General features: G+C 44.5%; 1 protein-coding gene across 2 annotated transcripts in view; it reads right to left on the reverse strand.

Annotated features, from left to right (window-relative positions):
• The window catches only part of COX16 (cytochrome c oxidase assembly factor COX16), a 95115-nt gene that overhangs the window by 27084 nt on the left and 43157 nt on the right, over positions 1-24874 (reverse strand). The window contains exons 3-4 of one of the 2 annotated variants that reach the window (XM_075331099.1): positions 23139-23207; positions 17432-17518 (exon numbers count right to left, since the gene is read on the reverse strand). In XM_075331099.1, the coding sequence (XP_075187214.1) occupies positions 17432-17518; positions 23139-23207 (156 nt within the window). The remainder of the gene's footprint in view (positions 1-17431; positions 17519-23138; positions 23208-24874) is intronic. The other variant, XM_075331100.1, reaches the window with a different exon arrangement.

Below are 24874 nucleotides of genomic sequence, written 5' to 3' on the forward strand. Positions count from 1 at the left end.
CATACGACTTAGGATTTATTCCAGATCAGAACCTCAATTTGCAGACACAATGTTTTGGGATGATAGTCCCTCGTCAGTGCAAAGTATGAGATCTGATCTGGCTGTATGAGAGGCTAAGATGGAGTCTAAAGCGGGCTTTACATGCAACAACATCGCTAACGAGATGTCATTGGGGGGGTCACAAAATTCGTGACGCACATCCGGCCTTGTTAGCGACGTCCTTGCGTGCGACACCACAGGAACGACCGGTAACGATCAAAAACACTCACCAGATCGTTCCTATCCAGATTATCGTTGCTGTTGCAGGTATGATGTTGTTCGTCATTCCTGCGGCAGCACACATCGCTATGTGCGACACCGCAGGAACGAGGAACAACATCATACCTGCAGCCGCATGCAATGAGGAAGGAGGTGGGCGGGATGTTCGTCCCGCTCATCTCCGCCCCTCCGCTTCTATTGGGCGGCCGCTTAGAAAGGAGACGGTTCGCCGGCCACAGCGACATCGCTAGGCAGGTAAGTACGTGTGACGGGTCCTATCGATGTTGTGCGCTATGGGCAGCGATTTGCCCGTGACCCACAACCGACGGGGGCGGGTACGCTCGCTAGCGATAATCGCTGCGTGTAAAGCCCGCTTAAAGGGAAAACTATTCTCCTTGCGGAGACTGACACACCATTCCAGCATGCCAGTGTTGAGGAGACTTTAAGCCGCAATGCTCTTCTTGGAGATATGGAAATTGTTTCTTCAGTGAGGAAGGAGACGAACTCTAGTGCCACCTGTGGAAGGTAGCAATCCTAAAAGTCAAAAGTGGCCCTTTAACGAGCCTTGTCCTAGAGTTCGTCTACTTCCTGGAAGTCTATGGCTCACAGATCGAGAATGAGGGTTTGTGCACAGCATAAAGGGGTTGTCCAATACTCAGACAAACCCTTCTCCTGTAATCACGATGCTTCCCCCTTGTAAAATAATAGCTATACTACCCACCGATGCTGGCACCATTCCTGCGGTGTCGGCACTGGCTCTCCTGGGGATAGCATGACCTTCTCAGTTCTTCCAGATGTTAATAACATCCGAAGAAGACAACTACAGCTGCTGTCTCACTTCTTCTGGACGATTGATGTGTTTGAAGGAGGGGAGAATAAAGTTGCCGCTGACTGACTGCAGGGAAGGAGCGGCATTACAATGACACGCGGAAACCCGGGGAGCGCCAGTGCTGACTCCACTGGAATGGCGCCAGCACAGGAGGAGAGTATAAGGGATATTATTCCACCAGGCAGAAACAATGTGATTGAGAAGGGGGTGTCTGAATAATGGACAACTCCTTTAAATATTTGTTGCACACATTTTTGCATCAAAAACATGTCTCTTGGCAGAAAAATGCTGCATAAAAAAAAATTTGCAGTTTTGCAGAGGATTTTTTTCCACCATTCACTAAAATGGGTGAAAAACGCTGAAGAAATTTTCACGCTGCAGATATAAAAATGCTTCAACTCTGCAAAAAAAACAAAACAAAAAGCAACATGTGCACAAGATTTTAGAACTCTCTAACTTTACTGCGACAGAAAAATGCAGCATTGTTCACCGCAAAAACCAAGTGTGAACATACCATTAGGCAGGGGAGTGACCATTGTGGACATAGAGGGTGCGACAATGGCAGGGCCCGGCAATACCAGTGACTATCTTAGCTGGTCCCTGAACAGCAATACACAATGCCAGCCAATCAAAGGCCAGTAGCTTATATCGGTCTGCTACTCACAGGCGGTGTATAGCAGTAATGCCTCGCTTATTACAGGAACGTCAATGTTAGCTGCCGGCCTCTGAGATAGCTACAGAAGTGTATGCCAAGCATTGTGGGAGCGGGGGAAGCCGAGAACAGCATTAGAGAACAGCGATAGAACGAGGGACATCTAAACCAGGAAGTGGTCCAGGATGGGGGACAGCTATACCAAGAAGGGGTCCAGGATTGAGGACAGCTATATCAGGAAGGCGAACATCTGTACCAGAAAGGGGCCCAGGATAGGGGACATCTATACCAGGAAGGGTTCCAGGATGAAGGACAGCTATACCAGGAAGGAGTCCAGGATGAAGGACAGCTATACCAGGAAGGGGTCCAGGAGGGAGGACATCTGTAGCAGGAAGGGATCTAGGATGGAGAACAGCTAGACCAGGAAGGGGTCCAGGATGGAGGACAGCTATAGCAAGAAGGGGCCCAGGATGAAGGACAGCTATAGCAAGAAGGGGCCCAGGATGGGGGACATCTATACTAGGAAGGGTTCCAGGATGAAGAACTGCTATACCAGGAAGGGGTCCAGGATGGGGGACAGCTATACCAAGGGGAACATCTATACCAGGAAAGGACCCAGGATGAAGGACAGCTATACCATGAAGGGGTCCAGGATGAAGGACAGCTATACCAGGAAGGGGTCCAGGATGGAGGACAGCTATTCCAGGAAGGGGTTAAGGATGAAGGACAGCTATACCAGGAAGGGGTCCAGGATGGAGGACATCTGTAGCAGGAAGGGATCTAGGATGGAGAACAGCTAGACCAGGAAGGGGTCCAGGATGGAGGACAGCTATAGCAGGAAGGGGTCCAGGATGCAGGACAGCTATGCCAGGAAGGGGCTCACGATGGATGACAGCTATGCCAGGAAGGGGTCCAGGACGAAGGACAGCTATGCCAGGAAGGGGTCCAGGATGAAGGACAGCTATGCCAGGAAGGGGTCCAGGATGAATGACAGCTATACCTAGAAGGTGTCCAGGATGGAGGACAGCTATACCAGGAAGGGGTCCAGAATGGTGGACACTAGTACAGGATGGTGAACATTACTACATAATGGGGGGGGTCAGCACAACTGTCTTTACAGGATTTAGAATGTGACAAGGGTCTATGCATCTTCCTAACAGGAAGGGGGGTAGCCCTGGCCCAAACGAATGTTGCACTGGAGCCCGTCGGACGCTAGTTACGCTACGGTTGTTAGATATCAGTCAGAACCTCTCTTTAACATAAGTCTAAAGGCTATGAAATGTGCTGAGAACATACTCGTAAAATAACATATGGAGTACTTACAATAAATGATACAGTCTACTGTGTTGCAAGGGGTCTTGGAATGGCCATTAATAAAAGATCATATGCAGCTACTTAACCCCTTTTACAATTTTGACAAATCTTACTTGTCAGTTCTGCTGATGAACATTACGATTTTGTTTTTTTTACAATATATTTATGTACATTTCTTATTACACACCCTTGGAGAAGTAATAAACAATCCATTTGGAAAGAGTAATAGCCACCCCACTGATTTTTACCCAGCAATGTATAGGTACAGTGCTGGCCAAAAGTATTGGCACCCCTGCAATTCTGTCAGATAATCTCAATGTCTTCCTGAAAATGATTGCAATCACAAACTCTTTGGTATTATTATCTTCATTTATTTTGCTTGCAATGAAAAAACACAAAAGAGAATGAAACAAAAATCAAATCATTGATCATTTCACACAAAACTCCACAAATGGGCCAGGCAAAAGTATTGGCACCCTTAGCCTAATACTTGGTTGTACCTTTAGCCAAAATAACTGCACACAACCGCTTCCGGTAACCATCAATGAGTTTCTTACAATGCTCTGCTGGAATTTTAGACCATTCTTCTTTGGCAAACTGCTCCAGGTCCCTGAGATTTGAAGGGGCCTTCTCCAAACTGCCATTTTGAGATCTCTCCACAGGTGTTCTATGGGGTTCAGGTCTGGACTCATTGCTGGCCACTTTAGTAGTCTCCAGTGCTTTCTCTCAAACCATTTTCTAGTGCTTTTTGAAGTGTGTTTTGGATCATTGTCCTGCTGGAAGACCCATGACCTCTGAGGCCTGAAACACACATCCGTGAAACACGTGCGTGTTTGGTCCGTTTCCGTGTATACTGGAGACACGGCCAAACGTGCACCAATGTTATTGTATGATAAAAGCTCCACGTGCGTTTTTGATGCATGTCAGTTTGTCCGTGTCCGTGATCCGTACCTGTGTGCGTTTTGCACGGCAGCATGTCCGTTTTCTGCACGCAACACGCAGCACGGACCCAATGAAAGTCAATGGGTCTGTGCGCACGTCCGAGTGACACGGACGCATCTCTGTTTGCTCCCTGTACGTTTTGTGCTTTTTTCATGTGATGTCGGTCTTTTTTCTTTTTCTGTTTCGTTCTCTCCCTCAGTCCGTCGGTCGGTCTCTATGTCTGTCGGTCGGTATCTCTGTCTTATCTGTCCCTCTAGCTGTCTGTCGGTCAGTTCCCCCCCCCCCCCTCTCGCATACTTACCGTTCCCCAATCTCCGGCGCGGCGCTGCACGGCTGTTATAAAAACTTCGGCGGCTTTTACTATTTTGAAAAAGCCGGCCGCCCATTAATCAATCTCGTATTCCCTGCTTTACCCGCTCACCAGCGCCTGTGATTGGTTGCAGTCACACACGCCCACCACGCTGAGTGACAGCTGTCTCACTGCACCAAATCACAGCAGCCGGTGGGCGTGTCTATACTGTGCAGTGAAATAAATAAATAAATAATTAAAAAAAACGGCGTGCGGTCCCCCCCCCATTTTAATACCAGCCAGATAAAGCCATACGACTGAAGGCTGGTATTCTCAGGATGGGGAGCTCCACGTTATGGGGAGCCCCCAGCCTAACAATATCAGTCAGCAGCCGCCCAGAATTGCCGCATACATTATATGCGACAGTTCTGGGACTGTACCCGGCTCTTCCCGATTTGCCCTGGTGCGTTGGCAAATCGGGGTAATAAGGAGTTATTGGCAGCCCATAGCTGCCAATAAGTCCTAGATTAATCATGTCAGGCGTCTCCCCGAGATTCCTTCCATGATTGATCTGTAAGTTACAGTAAATAAACACACACACCTGAAAAAATCATTTATTAGAAATAAAAAACACTAACAAATTCAGTCCAGATCCAGCGGTGGCCGCGGGTAACCTCAGTGACAGCAGCTGATCGTGCTACTCATCTCATTAGCTGCGTGGAGGTGACAGGAGCGGCGGTGTCTTCTGCTGCTCCTGTCACCTGCATGCAGCAGAGCTGGAAGCGACACTGGAGGTCCGTGGATTACGCTGGACATGGAGGGCTTTGTCGGGGTTAATAAATTGGTAATGAGGGAATTTGTTAGTGTTTTCATTCATTCATTCTCATCCCGCTACTCTGTCTTCCGACATGTAGTAACGACATTTTGCATCACACACGTACATTTCACACGGACAACACACACACACGTCAGTTATTTCACTCACGCACACACGGACATTCCACACGCACATACGGCTAGCATACGGGATACACACGCAGGCCACACATACCATAAAAATGGACCTAAAAAACGGAAAACGGACCCGAAAAAGGGCCCATTTTACACGGACGTGGTTTTCACGGATGTGTGTTTCAGGCCTGAGGGAGAGCCAGCTTTCTCACACTGGGCCCTACATTATGCTGCAAAATTTGTTGGTAGTCTTCAGACTTCATAATGCCATGCACACGGTCAAGCAGTCCAGTGCCAGAGGCAGCAAAGCAACCCCAAAACATCAGGGAATCTCCGCCATGTTTGACTGTAGGGACAGTGTTTTTTCCTTTTGAATGCCTTTTTTTTTTTTTTTTTTTTTTACTGTAAACTCTATGTTGATGGTTTTTCCCAAAAAGCTCTACTTTTGTCTCATCTGACCAGAGAACATTCTTCCAAAACGTTTTAGGCTTTCTCAGGTAAGTTTTGGCAAACTCCAGCCTCTTTTTTTTATGTCTCGGGGTAAGAAGTGGGGTTTTCCTGGGTATCCTACCATACAGTGCCTTTTCATTCAGACGCCGACGCATAGTACATATACATACACACATATAAATATATATATATATATATATATATATATATATATATATATATATATAGGTATATATATATATATATATATATATATATATATATATATATATATATATATATATATATATATATATATATATATATATATATATATATATATATATATATATATATATATACACATACACATTATAATTATATATATATATTAATTTTTTTATTTTTTTTTAGATATAGTTAGTAGACAAGGGGATCTATTTTACATCCATCTCTATATGACCTTTTTGTCACAAACTTTAATACAAATAGACAGAACACGAGCAAAACAGTAAGACTAGTAAATGGACAGTGAACAAGACAATTCACTATCTCAGGATTACACTAAAAGCAAAACATTTTGCATCTCTGTACTTTTCACATCATTATGCACCATGAAATTCAAGACTTCCAGCATGAGGGTTATGTTCATGCTCCTGCACCACTTATGTTCACGGTTCTATGGTGCTGTGAAATTGGTTGGTTCCTAGAACATGCAAATAAACCTTTTCAAATAGAAAACAGATTTGTCACTTTTAGAGGATCCATTGCTGTCCATTCTACCCATGCAACAGACATGTCGAGCAGTCACAGTCTTCCAGAAAAATGCTTGAGTTTCCATTGGCTTCCAATACTCGAGTCGTGCCCGTCCGGGAATCCAACTGCTTGGTTCCTGTACTGAGCACCTGAGCATGGTAGTGCCCGCTCATCACTAGTTACCAGTACCGAGCACCAGAGCATGGTAGTGCCCGCTCATCACTAGTTACAAGTACTGAGCACCCGAGCATGGTAGTGCCCGCTCATCACTAGTTACAAGTACTGAGCACCTGAGCATGGTAGTGCCCGCTCATCTTTAGTTACGAGTACTGAGCACCCGAGCATGGTAGTGCTCGCTCATCACTAGTTACCAGTACTGAGCACCCGAGCATGGTAGTGCCCGCTCATCACTAGTTACGAGTACTGAGCACCTGAGCATGGTAGTGCCCGCTCATCACTAGTTACCAGTCCCGAGTACCCGAGCATGGTAGTGCCCGCTCATCACTAATGGTGTGGTTTACCATCAGATTTTGAATAAATGGTTCTTACCCACTTCAATTGATTTGTGTTTAAGGATTTTTTTTACTATATTTATTACTTTTAGACTGTTTCTGATCAGTCTATTATTAATGAATTACCGTATATTTAGACTTCATATGCACTTGCACGTTAAGAGTGTTTGGATTCCAGGCTAATCAGGTTCACAATAGGGTTTTATTTTATGTATCACTTGTTTTTATGGGGTTTCTTATTGTGAATTATGGCGTAATGGGGATTATTGATTATGTATTGACGGTGGAATAGCCTCCTCTGTTTATAGGCTGGTGATGGCATAACTACCCAAGGTCTGCTTATCCATCCGACATTGCAGTGCTGTGCAGGAAGAGAACGAGCAAGTCTCTTATTTTTTTAATATAGTGATCATACACCATTTTTATCATATAGGTTGAATCATTTGGAGGCTTTGGACAGTCACCCAATGCATATTTGCTAAAAAGCTAAGGGCGCCAGTCCTTGTTATCCTATATTGCAACATGAATAAGGCAAAAAATATACTCACAATATTATCATCGCAACATGCTGAAAATGAAAGGCTACTAATTCATGGTAATTGGTGCTTTTATTTACTAAATCGCCATGGGGTCGCCGTTAAATGGAAATTTGAAAATGCTTTTTTGCTTCCTAATTCATTACCCCCCTTTAATGCAACGCACAAGAACTTCTTCGAAAGCACAAAGAAAATACTATTTATGGAAACCTAGATCATCGCAAAACATATGGCAGGGACAAAGCCCGGATGAGATCTGATTTGTTCTGCAGACTTATTTCATTTCTCGGAGATCATATAATTAATCAGAGATTGCGTAGTGCTGTTCAGAATATTAAAAAAAAAAAAAAAAAAAAAAAAACGCAAAGAAAAAAGTCAGAAAAATAGAAATGACGAATGCCGGCTCTAGAAATGAGAAAAACTAGAAAAATTGACGGCACTTACTAATCTCAGTGTGAACTGGTGCATACCGAACATGACATACAATATTCAGAAATAGCAGTTGCACTCAAGTAAAGGGAAGGAGAAAAAAATAAGACTGTAGATGGTGAATATTGAAATATGAATATGCATTACTGCTAAGAAAACATGAATATTCTTTTGGGAAAAATATGAGTAATTTAGCAAACAAAATTGGCCAAATATATTTGTGCCCAAATACCACGTCAAGGTGTAAAGGCCCCGTTACATGCAACAACATCGCTAACGAGAGGTCGTTGGGGTCACGGAATTCGTGACGCACATCCGGCCTCGTTAGCGACGTCGTTGCGTGTGACACGTACGAACGACCGCTAACGATCACAAAATACTCACCTAATCGTTGATCGTTCACACGTCGTTCCCAATCCCAAATATCGTTGATGGTGCTGGACGCAGGTTGTTGGTCGTTCCTGAGGCAGCACACATCGCTAGGTGTGACACCGCAGAAACGACGAATAACACCGTACCAGCGTCCCCTGGCAACGAGGTGGGCGTCACTTTCTTGCGGCTGCTCTCCGCCCCTCTGCTTCTATTGGACGGCTGCCGTGTGACGTCGCTGTGACGCCGCACGAACCGCCCCCTTAGGAAAGATACAAAAACTTGTGAACAAGAAGGGGTATTTATCATGTTTTTTTTTTTTTTAAGTAAAACTACTGCACCACAGTTGTGAAAAAGTATACAGTTTTTATTATTACAAAAAGTGCAAATATCAAAAATCACATGTGATGACAGTTAGTAGTTAGACATGCATAGTTAAAATCCAATTAGATGAGACGGAGAGAGAAAAAGGTCCCAGGGAGGGAGACAGACTAGCCCTTAACTAAAACTGGTAAGAAAGTAGTATTACTATATCCCGGGGGGGGGGCATATAAGTAACCAAAAGATATCAATAGTATACCCCCTGGGCTAGTGGAGTGATGGAATGTCATACATTAAACGGTAACCAACAGAATAAGGTCCAGATCAGGGCCTGAGTACACCAGTATGTAACACCACCAGAATAATCTCAGAGGAAAGAAAAAAAAAAAAAAGTCATACAGTGGTGGGTAAATTGGCACCTGAAGGACCTACCTGTGGTATGTATAGGGAGTCTGTCAGCCTCACATATGGACCCGGTCCCGACACGTGTTTCGCATGTGCTTCATTGGGAGACCGTGGCCAGCAGTGTGCCGGCGGTGTATAAATAGAGGCAAGGGGTGGGGACTCAGTGTGATAATCACCGCTGTGTCTTGACTCAGCTGAGCGAGCGTATCCCTCCGATAGCCGGCACTCGATATGGCTTCCGGGTTCCAGGAAAGCCTCCTGGTGACGTCATACCCAGAAGCCATAGCCTTAGGAAAGAGGCTGTTCGCCGGCCAGATCGACGTCGCTAGGCAGGCAAGTATGTGTGACGGGGCCTAGCGATATTGTGCGCCACGGGCAGCGATTTGCCTGTGATGCACAAACGACGTGGGCGGGTGCTTTCACGAGCGACATCGCTGCGTGTAAAGCCCCCTTTACTCTCATCTGGGTCCTACACTAATTACTAGGCTTCTCTTTTCCAAACTGACCTTTCATATGGGCTAGAATAGAACCTGCAAAAGGAAAATGAAAAACACATGAAATAACTGGCAGGAGTGCGCAGACAAAAGGACTGAATCTGCATCGGCCACCCCTAGGACTGAAAGCCCGAGGCTGATAGAAGGAATAAGGTTAATTTCCTCCCGACAGCGGGGCTCTCAGTGCAGCGGCTGCATTGTGTCACAACGCTATTAACCTGCAGATTAACTCCATATCTACAAGTTAAGTGTTTTTTTTTTTACATGACAGGTTCCTCTCAAGGCTCCAGTACTTATTAGGTAGCTGTTTGGTCACCAGCTATCTCTCCGGACTCCCAAACTCTTGCATCATTCACCTAATACTTGGCAAGAGATAAAGAGCAGCTACAGAGGAAATCAATTTAACCTACTTATGTCCTGGTATCATACCCCTCCCTACTACACAAACTAAATGCGTATATTACCAATTTTTGCTGGAAGTGTGGAACTAATGAAGGCGATTTGCCTCATTGTTTTTGGTTGTGTGCAGGTATCCAAGGTTTCTGGGAAAATGTTAAGATTTTTATATTTATGGTTGCGGGCCTCCAAATACCTCTGGATCCTGATTTTTTTTCTTATTAAACATGCCACTATGTGATATAAAGTTGTAAATGGCTGTAGTTCTTATTGCTCATGACCTGTCATTGCTGCTGGCAGGATCACTACTGTTATTTAATAACATCTCCTTGCTTGTGGCGTTAAGCACCCTTTCCTGCCTTGCTGCGGGCTGTAGCTGCCAATCTCAGGTGTGGCTCTTTGGGATCACTCCCCTTCTCTATTTAAGTCATGCGATCTGATCAGATGATGCCTGTGATAGAAACTGAATTCCTCATTTCTATGTGGTCCACTATGGAAGGAGCCTGCTCTGGTAGAAGTCTGTCGTGTTGTGTGCAGCAGTGGGGTTTGCTGCACTGAAGCCGCCTGAAATGTCTTTTCCTTTGTATGTCTATTTCCCCTGTTTGTATTCCTTCCCTTGTGTTTCTGTATTGTACTGGCGAGCCTAATGAACTAGTCTGACTGCTCACTAGCCAGGGTGAGTGGAGGGCTAGCTAAGGATCTAAGGTATCTGGCTTGGCGAGAGGTTGCAAGAACTTGCATAAGGAGCTCAGGAGTCAGGCAGGGACCTCCATTGCGGTTTTCCCTTTGTGTGTTTAAACATCTTCTTGGGGCTTTATCAGGTACTAGGTAATCGCTGCTAGTCACATGCGTGACATAACCACTGCTTCTAAATGTCTAAATGGAAGATGATACCACCCCCCAAATAGAGAATTACATGTACAAGGTGTGCGAAGCAAGGAACACTTTACAGAAGCATTAAAGAACACAGTTGACCATTTTGATGCAATCTAGGACCTTTTGGACATTTATGTGCACAGACACTGTTCATAGTCCTAAATACGACAAGTACTTAGTACAATCAGTGCTGAGCTAGACATATTACTTATTCACTCCCCTTATCATATGTGGCAAGGTCTTGTCACTGTTCTTTTCTAAAATGTAATTTTAAGATGTGGCCTCTTCAGTGTCGAGTCCATTCCTTCCTGATGGTTAAATTGTTAAGTGATGCTATTATAAAAGGTATACTAATATCTCAAGTTTTATATTTTGTAATGTCATTTTGAACACTTTATAAAAACTCAATTAAAAAAAAGACAAAAAAACTCTCAGCTCAGCCAAGTGCTCCTGTGTTCTCTATGAGAGAGCCCTTGAAAGACTTGCTTATCTCCAGGGCCTCAGCTAACAGAAAAATGTTGCTTCCTGGTATCAGCTATGTTGGCCCCTTCTGGTCACATGGGTATGACATCAGCACAGGTCCTTTTAGTGACAAAGTAAATTGATTTTATAACAGAATTCGCATAAACAACAGGAGGAGGGGATAACTATGAATACCCACCCCAGCTATCAGCTGCTGTCATTCAGAAAGCTGCTGATTTGACAAACTTTACTTGCTTGTGTTTCAAAACCTAACCATCCTAGCTGACAACTAAAGGTTGTATAGAATCAGCCTTATAGTATCAGAATAGCACTGGCTTTAGGTTATATAACAAAATCCTGGTGATTGGTGCGAAATAACTAGTGATGAGTGGGTTCTACCTTGCTCGGATGCTTCGTACTTGGAACTAATGATGAGCGGGCACTACCATGCTCGGGTGCTCTGTAGTCGTAACTAGTGATGAGTGGACACTACCATGCTCGGTACTCCTAATGAGCAGTTCAATACTTGGATGGGTGTGACTTGAGTACCCAAGTACAATGGAAGTCAATGGGGGACTTGAACATTTTTCAGGAAGATTGGCAGTAAAAAATGCTTGAGTCCCCCATTGATTTCCATTATACTTGGGTACTCAAGTCACACCCATCCAAGCATCAAACTGCTCGTTAGGAGTACCGAGCATGGTAGTGTCCACTCATCACTAGTTACGACTACAGAGCACCCGAGCATGGTAGTGTCCGCTCATCACTAGTTACGAGTACTGAGCACCCGAGCATGGTAGTGCCCACTCATCACTAGTTACGAGTACAGAGCACCCGAGCATGGTAGTGCCCGCTCATCACTAGTTACACGTACAGAGCACCCGAGCATGGTAGTGCCCGCTCATCACTAGTTACAAGTACTGAGCACCCGAGCATGGTAGTGCCCGCTCATCACTAGTTACTAGTATAGAGCACCAGAGCATGGTAGTGCCCGCTCATCACTAGTTACCAGTACTGAGCACCCGAGCATGGCAGTGCCCGCTCATCACTAGTTATGAGTACTGAGCACCCGAGCATGGTAGTGCCCATTCATCACTAGTTACGAGTACTGAGCACCCGAGCATGGTAGTGCCCGCTCATCACTAGTTACGAGTACTGAGCATGGTAGTGCCCGCTCATCTCTAGTTACTAGTACTGAGCATGGTAGTGCCCGCTCATCACTAGTTACGAGTACTGAGCATGGTAGTGCCCGCTCATCACTAGTTACGAGTACTGAGCATGGTAGTGCCCGCTCATCACTAGTTACGAGTACTGAGCATGGTAGTGCCCGCTCATCACTAGTTACGAGTACTGAGCATGGTAGTGCCCGCTCATCACTAGTTACTAGTACAGAGCACCTGAGCATGGCAGTGCCCGCTCATCACTAGTTACGAGTACCGAGCATGGTAGTGCCCGCTCATCACTAGTTACTAGTACAGAGCACCTGAGCATGGCAGTGCCCGCTCATCACTAGTTACGAGTACTAATCACCCGAGCATGGTAGTGCCCGATCACTAGTTACGAGTACAGAACACCCGAGCATGGTAGTGCCCGCTCATCACTAGTTACGAGTACTGAGTACCCGAGCATGGTAGTACTCGCTCATCATTAGCTACGAGTACTGATCACCTGAGCATGGTAGTACCCGCTCATCACTAGTTACGAGTACAGAGCACCCGAGCATGGTAGTGCCCGCTCATCACTAGTTACGAGTACAGAGCACCCGAGCATGGTAGTGCCCACTCATCACTAGTTACGAGTACTAAGCATGGTAGTGCCCGCTCATCACTACTTACGAGTACTGAGCATGGTAGTGCCCGCTCATCTCTAGTTACGAGTACTGAGCATGGTAGTGCCCGCTCATCACTAGTTACGAGTACTGAGCATGGTAGTGCCCGCTCATCACTAGTTACGAGTACTGAGCATGGTAGTGCCCGCTCATCTCTAGTTACGAGTACTGAGCATGGTAGTGCCCGCTCATCACTAGTTACGAGTACTGAGCATGGTAGTGCCCGCTCATCACTAGTTACGAGTACTGAGCATGGTAGTGCCCGCTCATCTCTAGTTACGAGTACTGAGCATGGTAGTGCCCGCTCATCTCTAGTTACGAGTACTGAACATGGTAGTGCCCGCTCATCACTAGTTACGAGTACTGAGCATGGTAGTGCCCGCTCATCTCTAGTTACGAGTACTGAGCATGGTAGTGCCCGCTCATCACTAGTTACGAGTACTGAGCATGGTAGTGCCCGCTCATCACTAGTTACGAGTACTGAGCATGGTAGTGCCCGCTCATCTCTAGTTACGAGTACTGAGCATGGTAGTGCCCGCTCATCTCTAGTTACGAGTACTGAACATGGTAGTGCCCGCTCATCACTAGTTACGAGTACTGAGCATGGTAGTGCCCGCTCATCTCTAGTTACGAGTACTGAGCATGGTAGTGCCCGCTCATCACTAGTTACGAGTACTGAGCATGGTAGTGCCCGCTCATCTCTAGTTACGAGTACTGAGCATGGTAGTGCCCGCTCATCTCTAGTTACGAGTACTGAGCATGGTAGTGCCCGCTCATCACTAGTTACGAGTACTGAGCATGGTAGTGCCGGCTCATCACTAGTTAAAGTGTAAAAGTGCCATTTCTGTAGACCGTACAGTATATACTCGGAGTCTTGGCCCTCTGATCACTGTGAGTTTGCGTTCATAGTTGGATTTGATATTTTTCCCTTCCTTTGTATGACTTTGGGCAGACGCTGAGCGGACACACAGTTGCCTCAGATAATTAACCTGAGTATGATATCGATGCTGAAAACAGGAGGGACATTTCCTGGCGAGGCCCAGCTGAGACCCGCACGCTGCCGCTCAGCTGCCGAGGTGTGTAAAACTCTATGTGGCAGGCTTGGACGGCAGGCCGAGGGCTCGGGGAAGCGGCTCCACATGAATAAGATCTAATACGAGCTCCTAGCAAGAGTTCTGGCAGAACACAGCTACAAGTGATGCGGTGAGACAGTCATCGTGACAAGGCCGGCTTTTGGTTTTCATTATTGGGGGAGGGGGGGGTTATAGCAGAAGGGAGGAAAGATGAGCGAAACACAAGAACAGAGGCGCAAATGTAACCTAGTAGCCTAACCATCATCTGATGGATCACCCCAGTGCAAAGAATCTAGGGGAATGGTGACAAATGCCGTCTGGTTTGGGGACTTGGGCTCTGCGGACAGATCATCTCATCTGCCGGACTACATTCTGTCTTCTGTTAAAATAGATGGATGCACAGCAAAGACACGGGCGTCAGGATTAGTGCAGAGGAGATCTCATGTAGCATCACAAGAAATCCACTGAAGGAGTTTGGAAAATCCATGTCCCCAAACTGCAATTTGCTAAAAAACTCAAAAACAAAAAAAACATGCATTACTCACCCTCCCCAGGTCCAGTGCTCCTGGTGTCTGTTATGGTCTGCAGCGCTGACGTCACGCAGAGAGGACTGCAGCCAATCAGTCAATCTGAGCTGTGTGCGTCCTTATCTCTGGAAGAGCCACTGACCTCAGTAACTGGCTGCTGTGCCGCTGACATGACGTCAGGCAATAAAAAGATACCAGGAGCGGCGGCGAAGACTCAGAGCTGGACCCAGAGAGGGCAAGTAAAGCATCATTTATTAAAAAAAAAAAAAAGCCAACAAACTACTGTTTAGGAGTAGGGATTTTCAAAAGCCCCAAGAAAGGTGTAGTAGTAATATTATTATTAATAATAATAATAATAATAATAATAGCAAATACCTCCAATTGGAGATGTAGTATAGTTCTCCTGATTAGCCATGTTGCTTACCTCATGTGCAGGGCATATGTGAGATGATATGTCCCTTTAAGCGGCATTGTACACTGCCTAGTCACCACTTTGCGGAAATGATCGCACAACAAGGCACAGATTATATGGCGGAGTGTAAACCTACAGCGGCAGCTACCACGCAGCAGCCTCCCGGTGTGCCACACGTCAGCCGGCATTTAAAAAATGGTCATCTAGACCCAGCCTAAGGCTAAAGCTGGATCTCCTCCTAGCTCCCAGATCAGCACTTCAGAGGATGGGTTCTCTATCCGGGCGGCCGATATTCAAATATACGCTCTCCAGAATGTGCTCCAGTGGGGTCTCCTACTGCAGGATATCAGTCTTTATGGCAGGGGTCTCCACCAATGACTAAAGGCCACAGAGCTTGGCAAAGGCAAGTGTCCATAACGGCACTTTACCTAAACAATGCTACATCTAACCCGTGGCAGAACAGCCACCAATTTTCCTGTGTGGCCAGCATGAGATGTTTATAGAAGGCAAGCGGTGCAAACTGTCTACTGAAACCGAACTGCAAAGGCGTTTGTGTCCTTTACTCCCCCAAAAATTGACTTAAACCACTAATTATATATATATATATATATATATATATTAGTGGTCTTCCATGGTTCCGGATCATAATATATAATATATATATTTTTATTATTATTATTATTATTATTATTATTGCGCCATTTATTCCATGGCGCTTTACAAGTGAAAGAGGATATACGTTCAACAATCATTAACAGCGCAAATCAGACTGGTATAAGAGGAGAGAGGACCCTGCCCGCGAGGGCTCACAGTCTACAGGGATATATATATAATTATCCGGAACCATGGAAGACCACCATAAATCATTGGTAAAAGGTGACAAGAGCATTGACAATTAAGCTGGCCGCGCCATCCCCTTACTAACCATCAACACTAGAAGTAGCTGAGGGGTGAACTAACATCCTGTGCACGGCGAACCCAGCCGGAGACCTAGCTATCCTAAAGGAAGGAAGGATGAATAACTCTGCCTCAGAAAATGGATTGGCAAAGAATAGCAAGCCCCCCACATTCAAAGACTGCGGTGATACAGGAAACACAATACACAGATAGATGAAAGGATTAGCAAAGGTGAGGCCCTACTGACTAAATAGGACAGGATAGGAAAGGGACTGATGGTGGCCAGAGAAAAACCCTACCAAAATCCAAAAACCTGATAGTACAAAAAGCCCTCAGATGTGGTCTGGAGCAGGATGAAGCAGGCTGGTGTACAAAGAACAACTGACATCCGGCATAGCCTGCCAGCAGACCAGGGTTTAAATAGGCAGAGAGTTAGCAATGGAAACGCCCTTTGCTCAACACACCTGGTCTCTGTCCAAACAATTCCTGGCCACAAGAGGGAGCCTCACAGCAGCAAAAGCATAACTGACATTCACAACATATATAATATATATCAGCACTTGACTGATGTTATAGATGTAAGTCCCGTGTTCCCTGTCTCTTACTCACTTTCCAGCAGCTTCACCTTCTATCTCTACTGCTCCGGTCGGTCTCCGCCAATTTGTGACCTGTCAGAAGCTCCAGTGTTTCATGGAGCGTGCCGGAGATCACAACTCAATGCAAGTCTATATGAGCCTCGTTCTGGCTCTCATGGACTTGTTTAAACGCTTGTGACATAACTTCTGACTTACGGCCAGTCACAACTTACAGACACAAGATGGCACCATGGGACCGGAGCGATGCCAAAAAAGGATGAAAAAGATCTGAAACCAAAACAAAACAGTGGAGTGTTTTTTCTGATTACATATTTTGGTTAAAAGGGGGCTGTCCAGTGAACGCAACCTATCTGCTGAATAGGCAATCACTTACTGATCGGCGGAGGTTCAACCACCAAACGGCAGAACAGAGAATTTTTACCCTCAACCGGAACGGTTATTCCAGTTACAAAATGGAGCATTAGGTGGAATATCCAACCTCCATTCTATTCATTCTCTATAGGACTGTAAGAAAAAGCTTAGCAGCCCTATAGGGAATGAATGGAGTCAAGTATACACACGGGGTAAGAGCGTTTGGTGCAGACCCCAACCGATCAGTCAGTTGTCCCCTACATAGGTGATACATTGGTTCCACTGGTCTACCCCAAAGGGAAAGCCTACGACATCCGGCAAATAGATTTTTTTTGCAGACCAATCACATGAGCTGTTGGTTAGTGGCTCTCTGATTCATGGATGGGGGTCCTGGGCTGGGGACCTTCAAGTAAGCCATTGAGGCACGTGGAAAGTTGTCGAACTGAATACCTATGAATCCAATATTCATCTCTGTCCCTTAAACCCTTTACATAATGAAGAAAAAAGGAAAATATGAACCAGGACACCTTGTCCACCGGGTGTATCCTGCTCTTCTTCATCAGTACGGAAAATCCTTGGCGGGGTGCTGCAATCATATAAGAAAGAAGATCAATCTGAAAATAGAAGATCATCCCATGATAGAAAACAGTTATAATAAAACTTCACATTTATGTCATTAATTAATAAATATTATATATATATATATATATATATATATATATATATATATATATATATATATATATATATATATATATATATATATATATATATTAATAATAATAAAGTGTGCTGCAAGCCATCAAGACAGGATAAAAAGAAATCAACGCATTTCGGCTTAGTCTTAATCATGGGTTAAGGTGTGGTCGAAACGCGTTGGCTGTGACGTTTTATTCTATTTTCTATTGTGGGATGGTTTCTTCACCTTTTGTAAACCCTTTGTGTGCCATTATACACAGGGATCTGTCCTCTCTAGTATTACGGTTTTATTCTGTGCACATAGTAGCTGGGTGCAACATGTGTCGTGCAAAAAGTAAAAGCTTCCTGCGGGCCAAAGGTAATCCTCGGAAATGCATTAACAGCGCATCCAAATTGCTGTGTATTTCGGCGTCCCTGGGTCTCTGATCTCGTAGTGTACATTACACATTTGGCTCCAGTGAAGTTAGAGAACTGTCATTAGCATTATGCAAATGCCCGGGTGAATCATCTTCCCCACTCACGACTGTCCTGGTGGAGGATGATGACTGCCTGGGGTCAGAAACCTATTACGCAGAGCAGGTTATTCTCTGCAACCTCACTTCATTAAATGCAGCCTGCAGGGTGGCCCGTTCACAAATAACTATATCGGGGAAAGGGATAGATCATCTGATAGTGACAAGAGACTAGGAAGAAAAAAAAATGCTTTCACTCCACTGTATTAGTAACTGTGAAAATGTATGCATCGGTGAACACTAGACAAACCTTATTCCCAGTCATACGCAGGGCCGAGTCCTCCAGCCATGTAGGAGCCCTGAGACCCCCTCCTCAGCTCCTCTTTTGATTAACTATCCTGGCATGGTGAACATGTGACAATGCGCAAGGTCGGCTAATCAAAAAAGAGCAGCAGATAAAAGGGAATTCTCAAGGCTCCAGTTCAGTGGCCACAGATTACCGACTCAACTGATGGACTGGGTCCTGCGAATCGATTCCCATCAACTCTACCCATATTATTAAGAGGATAGGTTTCTCTCTCTTCCACATTTAGCAATTTGCGAAAAATAACCCAATTTCCACCGTAAAGGCCCTGTCACACACAGAGATAAATCTGCGGCAGATCTGTGGTTGCAGTGAAATTGTGGACAATCAGTGCCAGGTTTGTGGCTGTGTACAAATGGAACAATATGTCCATGATTTCACTGCAACCGCAGATCTGCCAAAGACTTATCTCTGTGTGTGACGGGGCCTTAAGGCAAGGGTCTCACTCGCATGTGACTCGTGCGAGTATTGGATCGCATTCCCCGGACCGGCCGTGGTTCTCCTGACAGGAGCGGGTCAACATCATAGAAATACATACATAGAAATACATGCCGTTTCTGGCAGAAGAGAAGCCAGCCGATCCGGGCAGTGCGATCTGATACTTGCATGAGTTACATGCAAGTGTGACTGAAGCCTAAAAGCCTTAAAGGGAATCGGACAGCAGGTTTTTGACACCTCATCTGTGAGAATCATAATGTAGGAATGGAGACCCTGATTCCAATAATGTATCACTTAGATCACTAAGTGCAGAGGTATGATAAAATCTGAATTTTTAGATGTAGCAGGGCTCATAAAGCTAACCCCCCCCCACCCCTAATTAGCAGCTTTCTATGTGCAGTGTACACTGACAGTAAGTTGCTAATCACTGCTTAGGGCATGGTTGGACTAGGTGTCACACAAGCACCTAGTCCTGGCAGTGATCATTTCCTACTGATAGAACACGCTGTCTTAAAATCACAACACAAAGCTTAATAGGCAAGACATGCTGGGAATCAAGGCCTCAGCCCCTACATCATGCTGCCCTCAGATTACATAGCAAAAATCTGCTGCCATATTCCACTTAAAAGAAGACGCCACTAGTTGGTGAAGGTATAGTTTCTGCCACCTTTTCCTTATCTTATTTCTAGTACCTGTCCCCCTTTACTGCTCTACTAATCAACATAAGTTGAAAGGTATATGGTAAGATGACCAATTCTTGGCATAAACATAAAGCATTATGTTATTTGAGATATATATATATATATATATATATATATAAATAATATAGAGAGAGCGATGTGTGTGTGAATATATTATATATATATATATATATATATATATAGAGAGATAGATAGATAGAGAGAGAGATAGGTATATACAGTATATATAGAGAGAGATATATACAGTATAATATATATACGGTATATATACACACACTGTATATATCTATCTCTATCTATATATACTGTATATATCTATCTCTCTATACATTTTATAGTGTATATTTTATATATATATATATATATATATATATATATATATATATATATATATATATATATATATATATATATATATATATATATATATATATATATATACACACACATACACACACACACACACACATTATATATATAAATATATACACACACATACACACACATATATATACGTACATATATACATACACACACCTATACATAGAGATAGATAGAGATTATATATATATATTTATACTGTGTGTGTGTGTGTGTGTGTGTGTGTGTGTGTGTGTGTGTGTGTGTGTGTGTATGTATGTATGTATGTATGTATGTATATATATATATATATATATATATATATATAATCTCCATCTATATATCTCTATAGATATATTTTGTACTCTGAAAGTGATATATGATATATTTTCTGAGTATTGTCATATTCACAAAGCCACTAACACTCTGATTTTAATACCTTGTGAGTTAAAAGTGTTATAAAAGTAATTTATACATTGATAAATGGTAATAGAATTAAAACAAAAAAAAAAAATGATTTGTCAGTGTTAAGAATTGCTCAGGATGCACATGTACATTGGCCAATGTTCTGCTTTAATTGCCACATGTGTAAGTAAAGTGTATAAGACTGCACTGCAGGGTAGTGATAATGTAAAGCTTAATCTATAGTGTATGGGATGAGGGACAGGAAAGCGGCATAAAAAGCTGAGCGGCGACTGATACAATTCCATATGTTTCATCTCCGAGCTGGACATATTGGGTGACAGTACTGAGCTCCAGACTGACCCCTGTAAGGCTGCGTTCACCCTTTGCTTGTCTGCTTGGATGAGACTATACCAGCGGAGTGACTATCCCGTCCATTCCTGCTAGAAATGCAGAACCGGGGCAGCGCTGATTTATTTGGGATTCATCTGGTTTCCATTCTTTGTTTATTTTTAGAATGGAAAAAGTCATGAAAGTAGAACTTTTCCTTCCATTCGAAAAAAATAAATAAATTGGGACTCCAAATGGAAAAGAAAAGAACGCCGCACCAATCAATGGCCCCTGTCCTTTATTTACAACAGAAACAAAAAAGCAGGACAGAAACAGAAAAGAGCAACAGAGATGTGAACAGCGCTCCACATCACGCAGCATTTGTCTGTCCGGCATAAAGGTGTCACTGCTCACCGGACCTTTCCCTACAGTAACCCATCAGATAGGTATTCAGATCCCCTTGTGATAGGCTGCGTGGCAGGGACTCACGTAGATACTAGTCAGGAGCGGGCACTACCATGCGCAGTACTGAAAACGAGCAGTTGGATGCTCGGACGGACGCGAGTAGGTCAGACCCTAAATCTAGTTTCACACATCCGGCTTTTTGCCGGTTTGCCGGATTCGGCGCACGCCAGTACAGTGTATACAGTACGATCGCAGCACGACAAGCGCCGGTCACATGCTGTTATGTGACCAGAGCATGTGACCCGGAGGTTGCGGCGCTGCCACTGTACTGTATACACTGTACTGGCGTGCGCCGAATCCGGCAAACCGGCAAAAAGCCAGATATGTGAAACCGGCCTTAGACGGGCTTGACTCGTGTACAGGAGTATAATGGAAGTCCATGGGAAACGCAAACATGCTTCCAGAAGATCAGGAGCAGGTCGGACGCTCGACTCGTGTATTTGAGTATAAGGGAACATATTCCAGAAAAGTGCTTAAAGTTTCACATTGGCTTCCATTATACTCGGTACTGAAGTCGAGCCCGTCCGACACTCCAACTACTGGTTACCAGTACTGAGCACCAGAGCATGGTAGTGCCCGCTCATCACTAATTACCAGTACTGAGCACTCGAGCATGGTAGTGCCCGCTCATCACTAGTTACGAGTACTGAGCACCCAAGCATGGTAGTGCCCGCTCATCACTAGTTACGAGTACTGAGCACCCAAGCATGGTAGTGCCCCCTCATCACTAGTTACGAGTACAGAGCACCCGAGCATGGTAGTGCTCGCTCATCACTAGTTACGAGTACAGAGCACCCGAGCATGGTAGTGCCCGCTCATCACTAGTTACGAGTACTGAGCACCCGAGCATGGTAGTGCCCGCTCATCACTAATTACCAGTACTGAGCACTCGAGCATGGTAGTGCCCGCTCATCACTAATTACCAGTACTGAGCACTCGAGCATGGTACTGCCCGCTCATCACTAATTACCAGTACTGAGCACCCGAGCATGGTAGTGCCCGCTCATCACTAATTACCAGTACTGAGCACCCGAGCATGGTAGTGCCCGCTCATCACTAATTACCAGTACTGAGCACCCGAGCATGGTAGTGCTCGCTCATCAATAATTACCAGTACTGAGCACCTGAGCATGGTAGTGCCCGCTCATCACTAGTTACAAGTACTGAGCACCCGAGCATGGTAGTGCCCGCTCATCACTAGTTACAAGTACTGAGCACTCGAGCATGGTAGTGCCCGCTCATCACTAGTTACCAGTACTGAGCACCCGAGCATGGTAGTGCCTGCTCATCACTAGTTACAAGTACTGAGCACCCGAGCATGGTAGTGCCCGCTCATCACTAGGTACGAGTACTGAGCACCCGAGCATGGTAGTGCCCGCTCATCACTAGTTACGAGTACTGAGCACCCGAGCATGGTAGTGCCCGCTCATCACTAGTTACCAGTACTGAGCACCCGAGCATGGTAGTGCCCGCTCATCACTAGTTACCAGTACTGAGCACCTGAGCATGGTAGTGCCCACTCATCACTAGTTACGAGTACTGAGCACCCGAGCATGGTAGTGCCCGCTCATCACAAGTAGATACCACACTTAAAATCAAACAAACAATCTAAGAAGTAAATGGCTGCATATGCAACTGACTCCAGTGTAAGTGATATTGGGAAATTAGAATATTAAATCCTGGGGAGATGGAAATACATTTCTGTTTATAAATAAAATAATAAAAATAATATGAACAGTAATAGATTTATATAAATATAAGCAGTAAAAGAAACATCACGCCATCAATGGTTAATACACTGGGCGAGGACATTTCATCTATTTTTTTTTTTATCCTAGATTATAGCCCAGATGATGCGGGAAAGAAAAAATAAACTTACAGCGTCTGCAATTTCTATAGATAGAAAGTGCTAATTTTGGTTTTGTGTAAAATCGCCCAACTCTGTGGTCTGAGGGGTGGAACGGTCGAGGATTCCCCAGAGAGAAAAGAACTAAATAAAAGGTAAATTACTAGAGCAGCGTACCTCGTACTCCGATTCCAGGGTAACATTTCTGTCTTTATTTTTGATGACGCCGGCTACAGAGGGGTCCACCTGCAAATTACACAAAGATGTAAGTGAAGAAAGCCCACATACATTGGAACCACAGTAATAATTAGAAGGTTAATAATAAAATATGTATATATCAAACGCCGATATACCAATGTTTCCTACAGTGGGTATAGGCTCTGATACCAAAGTGGATCCCTTAAGTTCCCGCAGAGAATCCCAACAGTCAATGATGTTCTCCAAAATATATTAGGATACATCTATTTTGCTCAGCCCAAGATCTCAAGTCAAGGTACGTAATTCATTTATTAGAGAAGTCATGGATTTTGGCAAAGAATTGATCATCTCCTACATACGGGGCCTCCTGACTCTTGGTATAGAAGGATTGGGCACAGTTGGAATCTCAATGTCTGATCCTTTTGTTACCAAAGAAACTTCACTTTCTTCCTGGCTGAAAACACTTGATCACTTGGCTGAACATGTATGATCTGAAGAGAGAGCGGTGCTGGCCAAAAAGGTTCAGTCTACAGCTGTCTCGAGACTGTCACACTTGGTATGGTGGACCATCAAACGGCGAAAGGAAGGAGCAAGAGGGAAACCCTGACACTAGGGAAGGGGAAGATGGAGACCTCTGGAGAAAGCCTACCGCTGACCCTTGGCTTCTCTGATGTCCCTAGATATGTACCGAATCTAAGCGCTGATCAAGATACTTAAGCCCTAGATGGCCCTGAAATAACCCCTAGGCAGTGACCGGGCGGCATGAGCAGTAGTCAACCCCTCCAAGCCCAAAAAACAGACACGTGAGACAAACAATGGAATACAATATGGACACTTATCTCCAAGATGAGTTTGGGAGACAGACAGCAACACGCAAGAAGTTTCCACAGGAGATTTCACGCCGACTGCTTGTAATCTGAACAGCTTAGAAGTAACTATCACCGGCAACAAACCAAGGGGGAAACACAGAGTTATATAGGACCTGCACCTGAACTGCCAAGATATCCGCAGGGTCCAAAAGGGAAAGAGTTAACCTTAACAGAGTAAATACATAGAACTCCATTCACACCAAGGAAGAAAGAATGGAATATCAAGGAGCCGTTTGTGCAGCCAATCGCAGCAACCACAAGGTTGTCTGTCATGCGTGAAATACCCACGACAGTGACTGACCAAACTTCAGCTAGAAGATAGACGCCTGCAAAAAAGGACCAACCTCGTCTACAATGGAAAATTATACAAACTAAGCCACACCTCTTTTCCTAAACCCCACCCTTTTGTCCATTGCAAATTTAAAAGTGTAAACCTCTGTTAACATTTTTAGGGGGGGGGGGGATCTTGTATATAGCTATCAAGGCCAAATAAACATATTATTGCAAAACCTATATTAACATTCCTTAAATTGAAAGAATAACTTAAATGAATATTTATTCTAAAAGAGCGGCGGCCCTCATAAGTCCTTGGAGACATTCACAATCCACACGCGCTGCCGTTATACAATATGTGTATATAGAACAGCGATGTAATTAATGTACGCCGAAGATTCCGCAAGATACATATTTATGGATAACCGCCAAGTGCTCGCCTAAAAACGGCATTAGATCAGTCCGTTTTTACACCTTGCATTAGCCGAGCAATAATAGCACAAGAATCATTAGTTACCTGAATGTATCACCAAATGAGTTATACATGTTAATTGCCGGCTTTTATAATAAATG

This window comes from Anomaloglossus baeobatrachus, chromosome 12, assembly GCF_048569485.1.
Source record: "Anomaloglossus baeobatrachus isolate aAnoBae1 chromosome 12, aAnoBae1.hap1, whole genome shotgun sequence".
NCBI classification, from domain to species: domain Eukaryota; kingdom Metazoa; phylum Chordata; class Amphibia; order Anura; family Aromobatidae; genus Anomaloglossus; species Anomaloglossus baeobatrachus.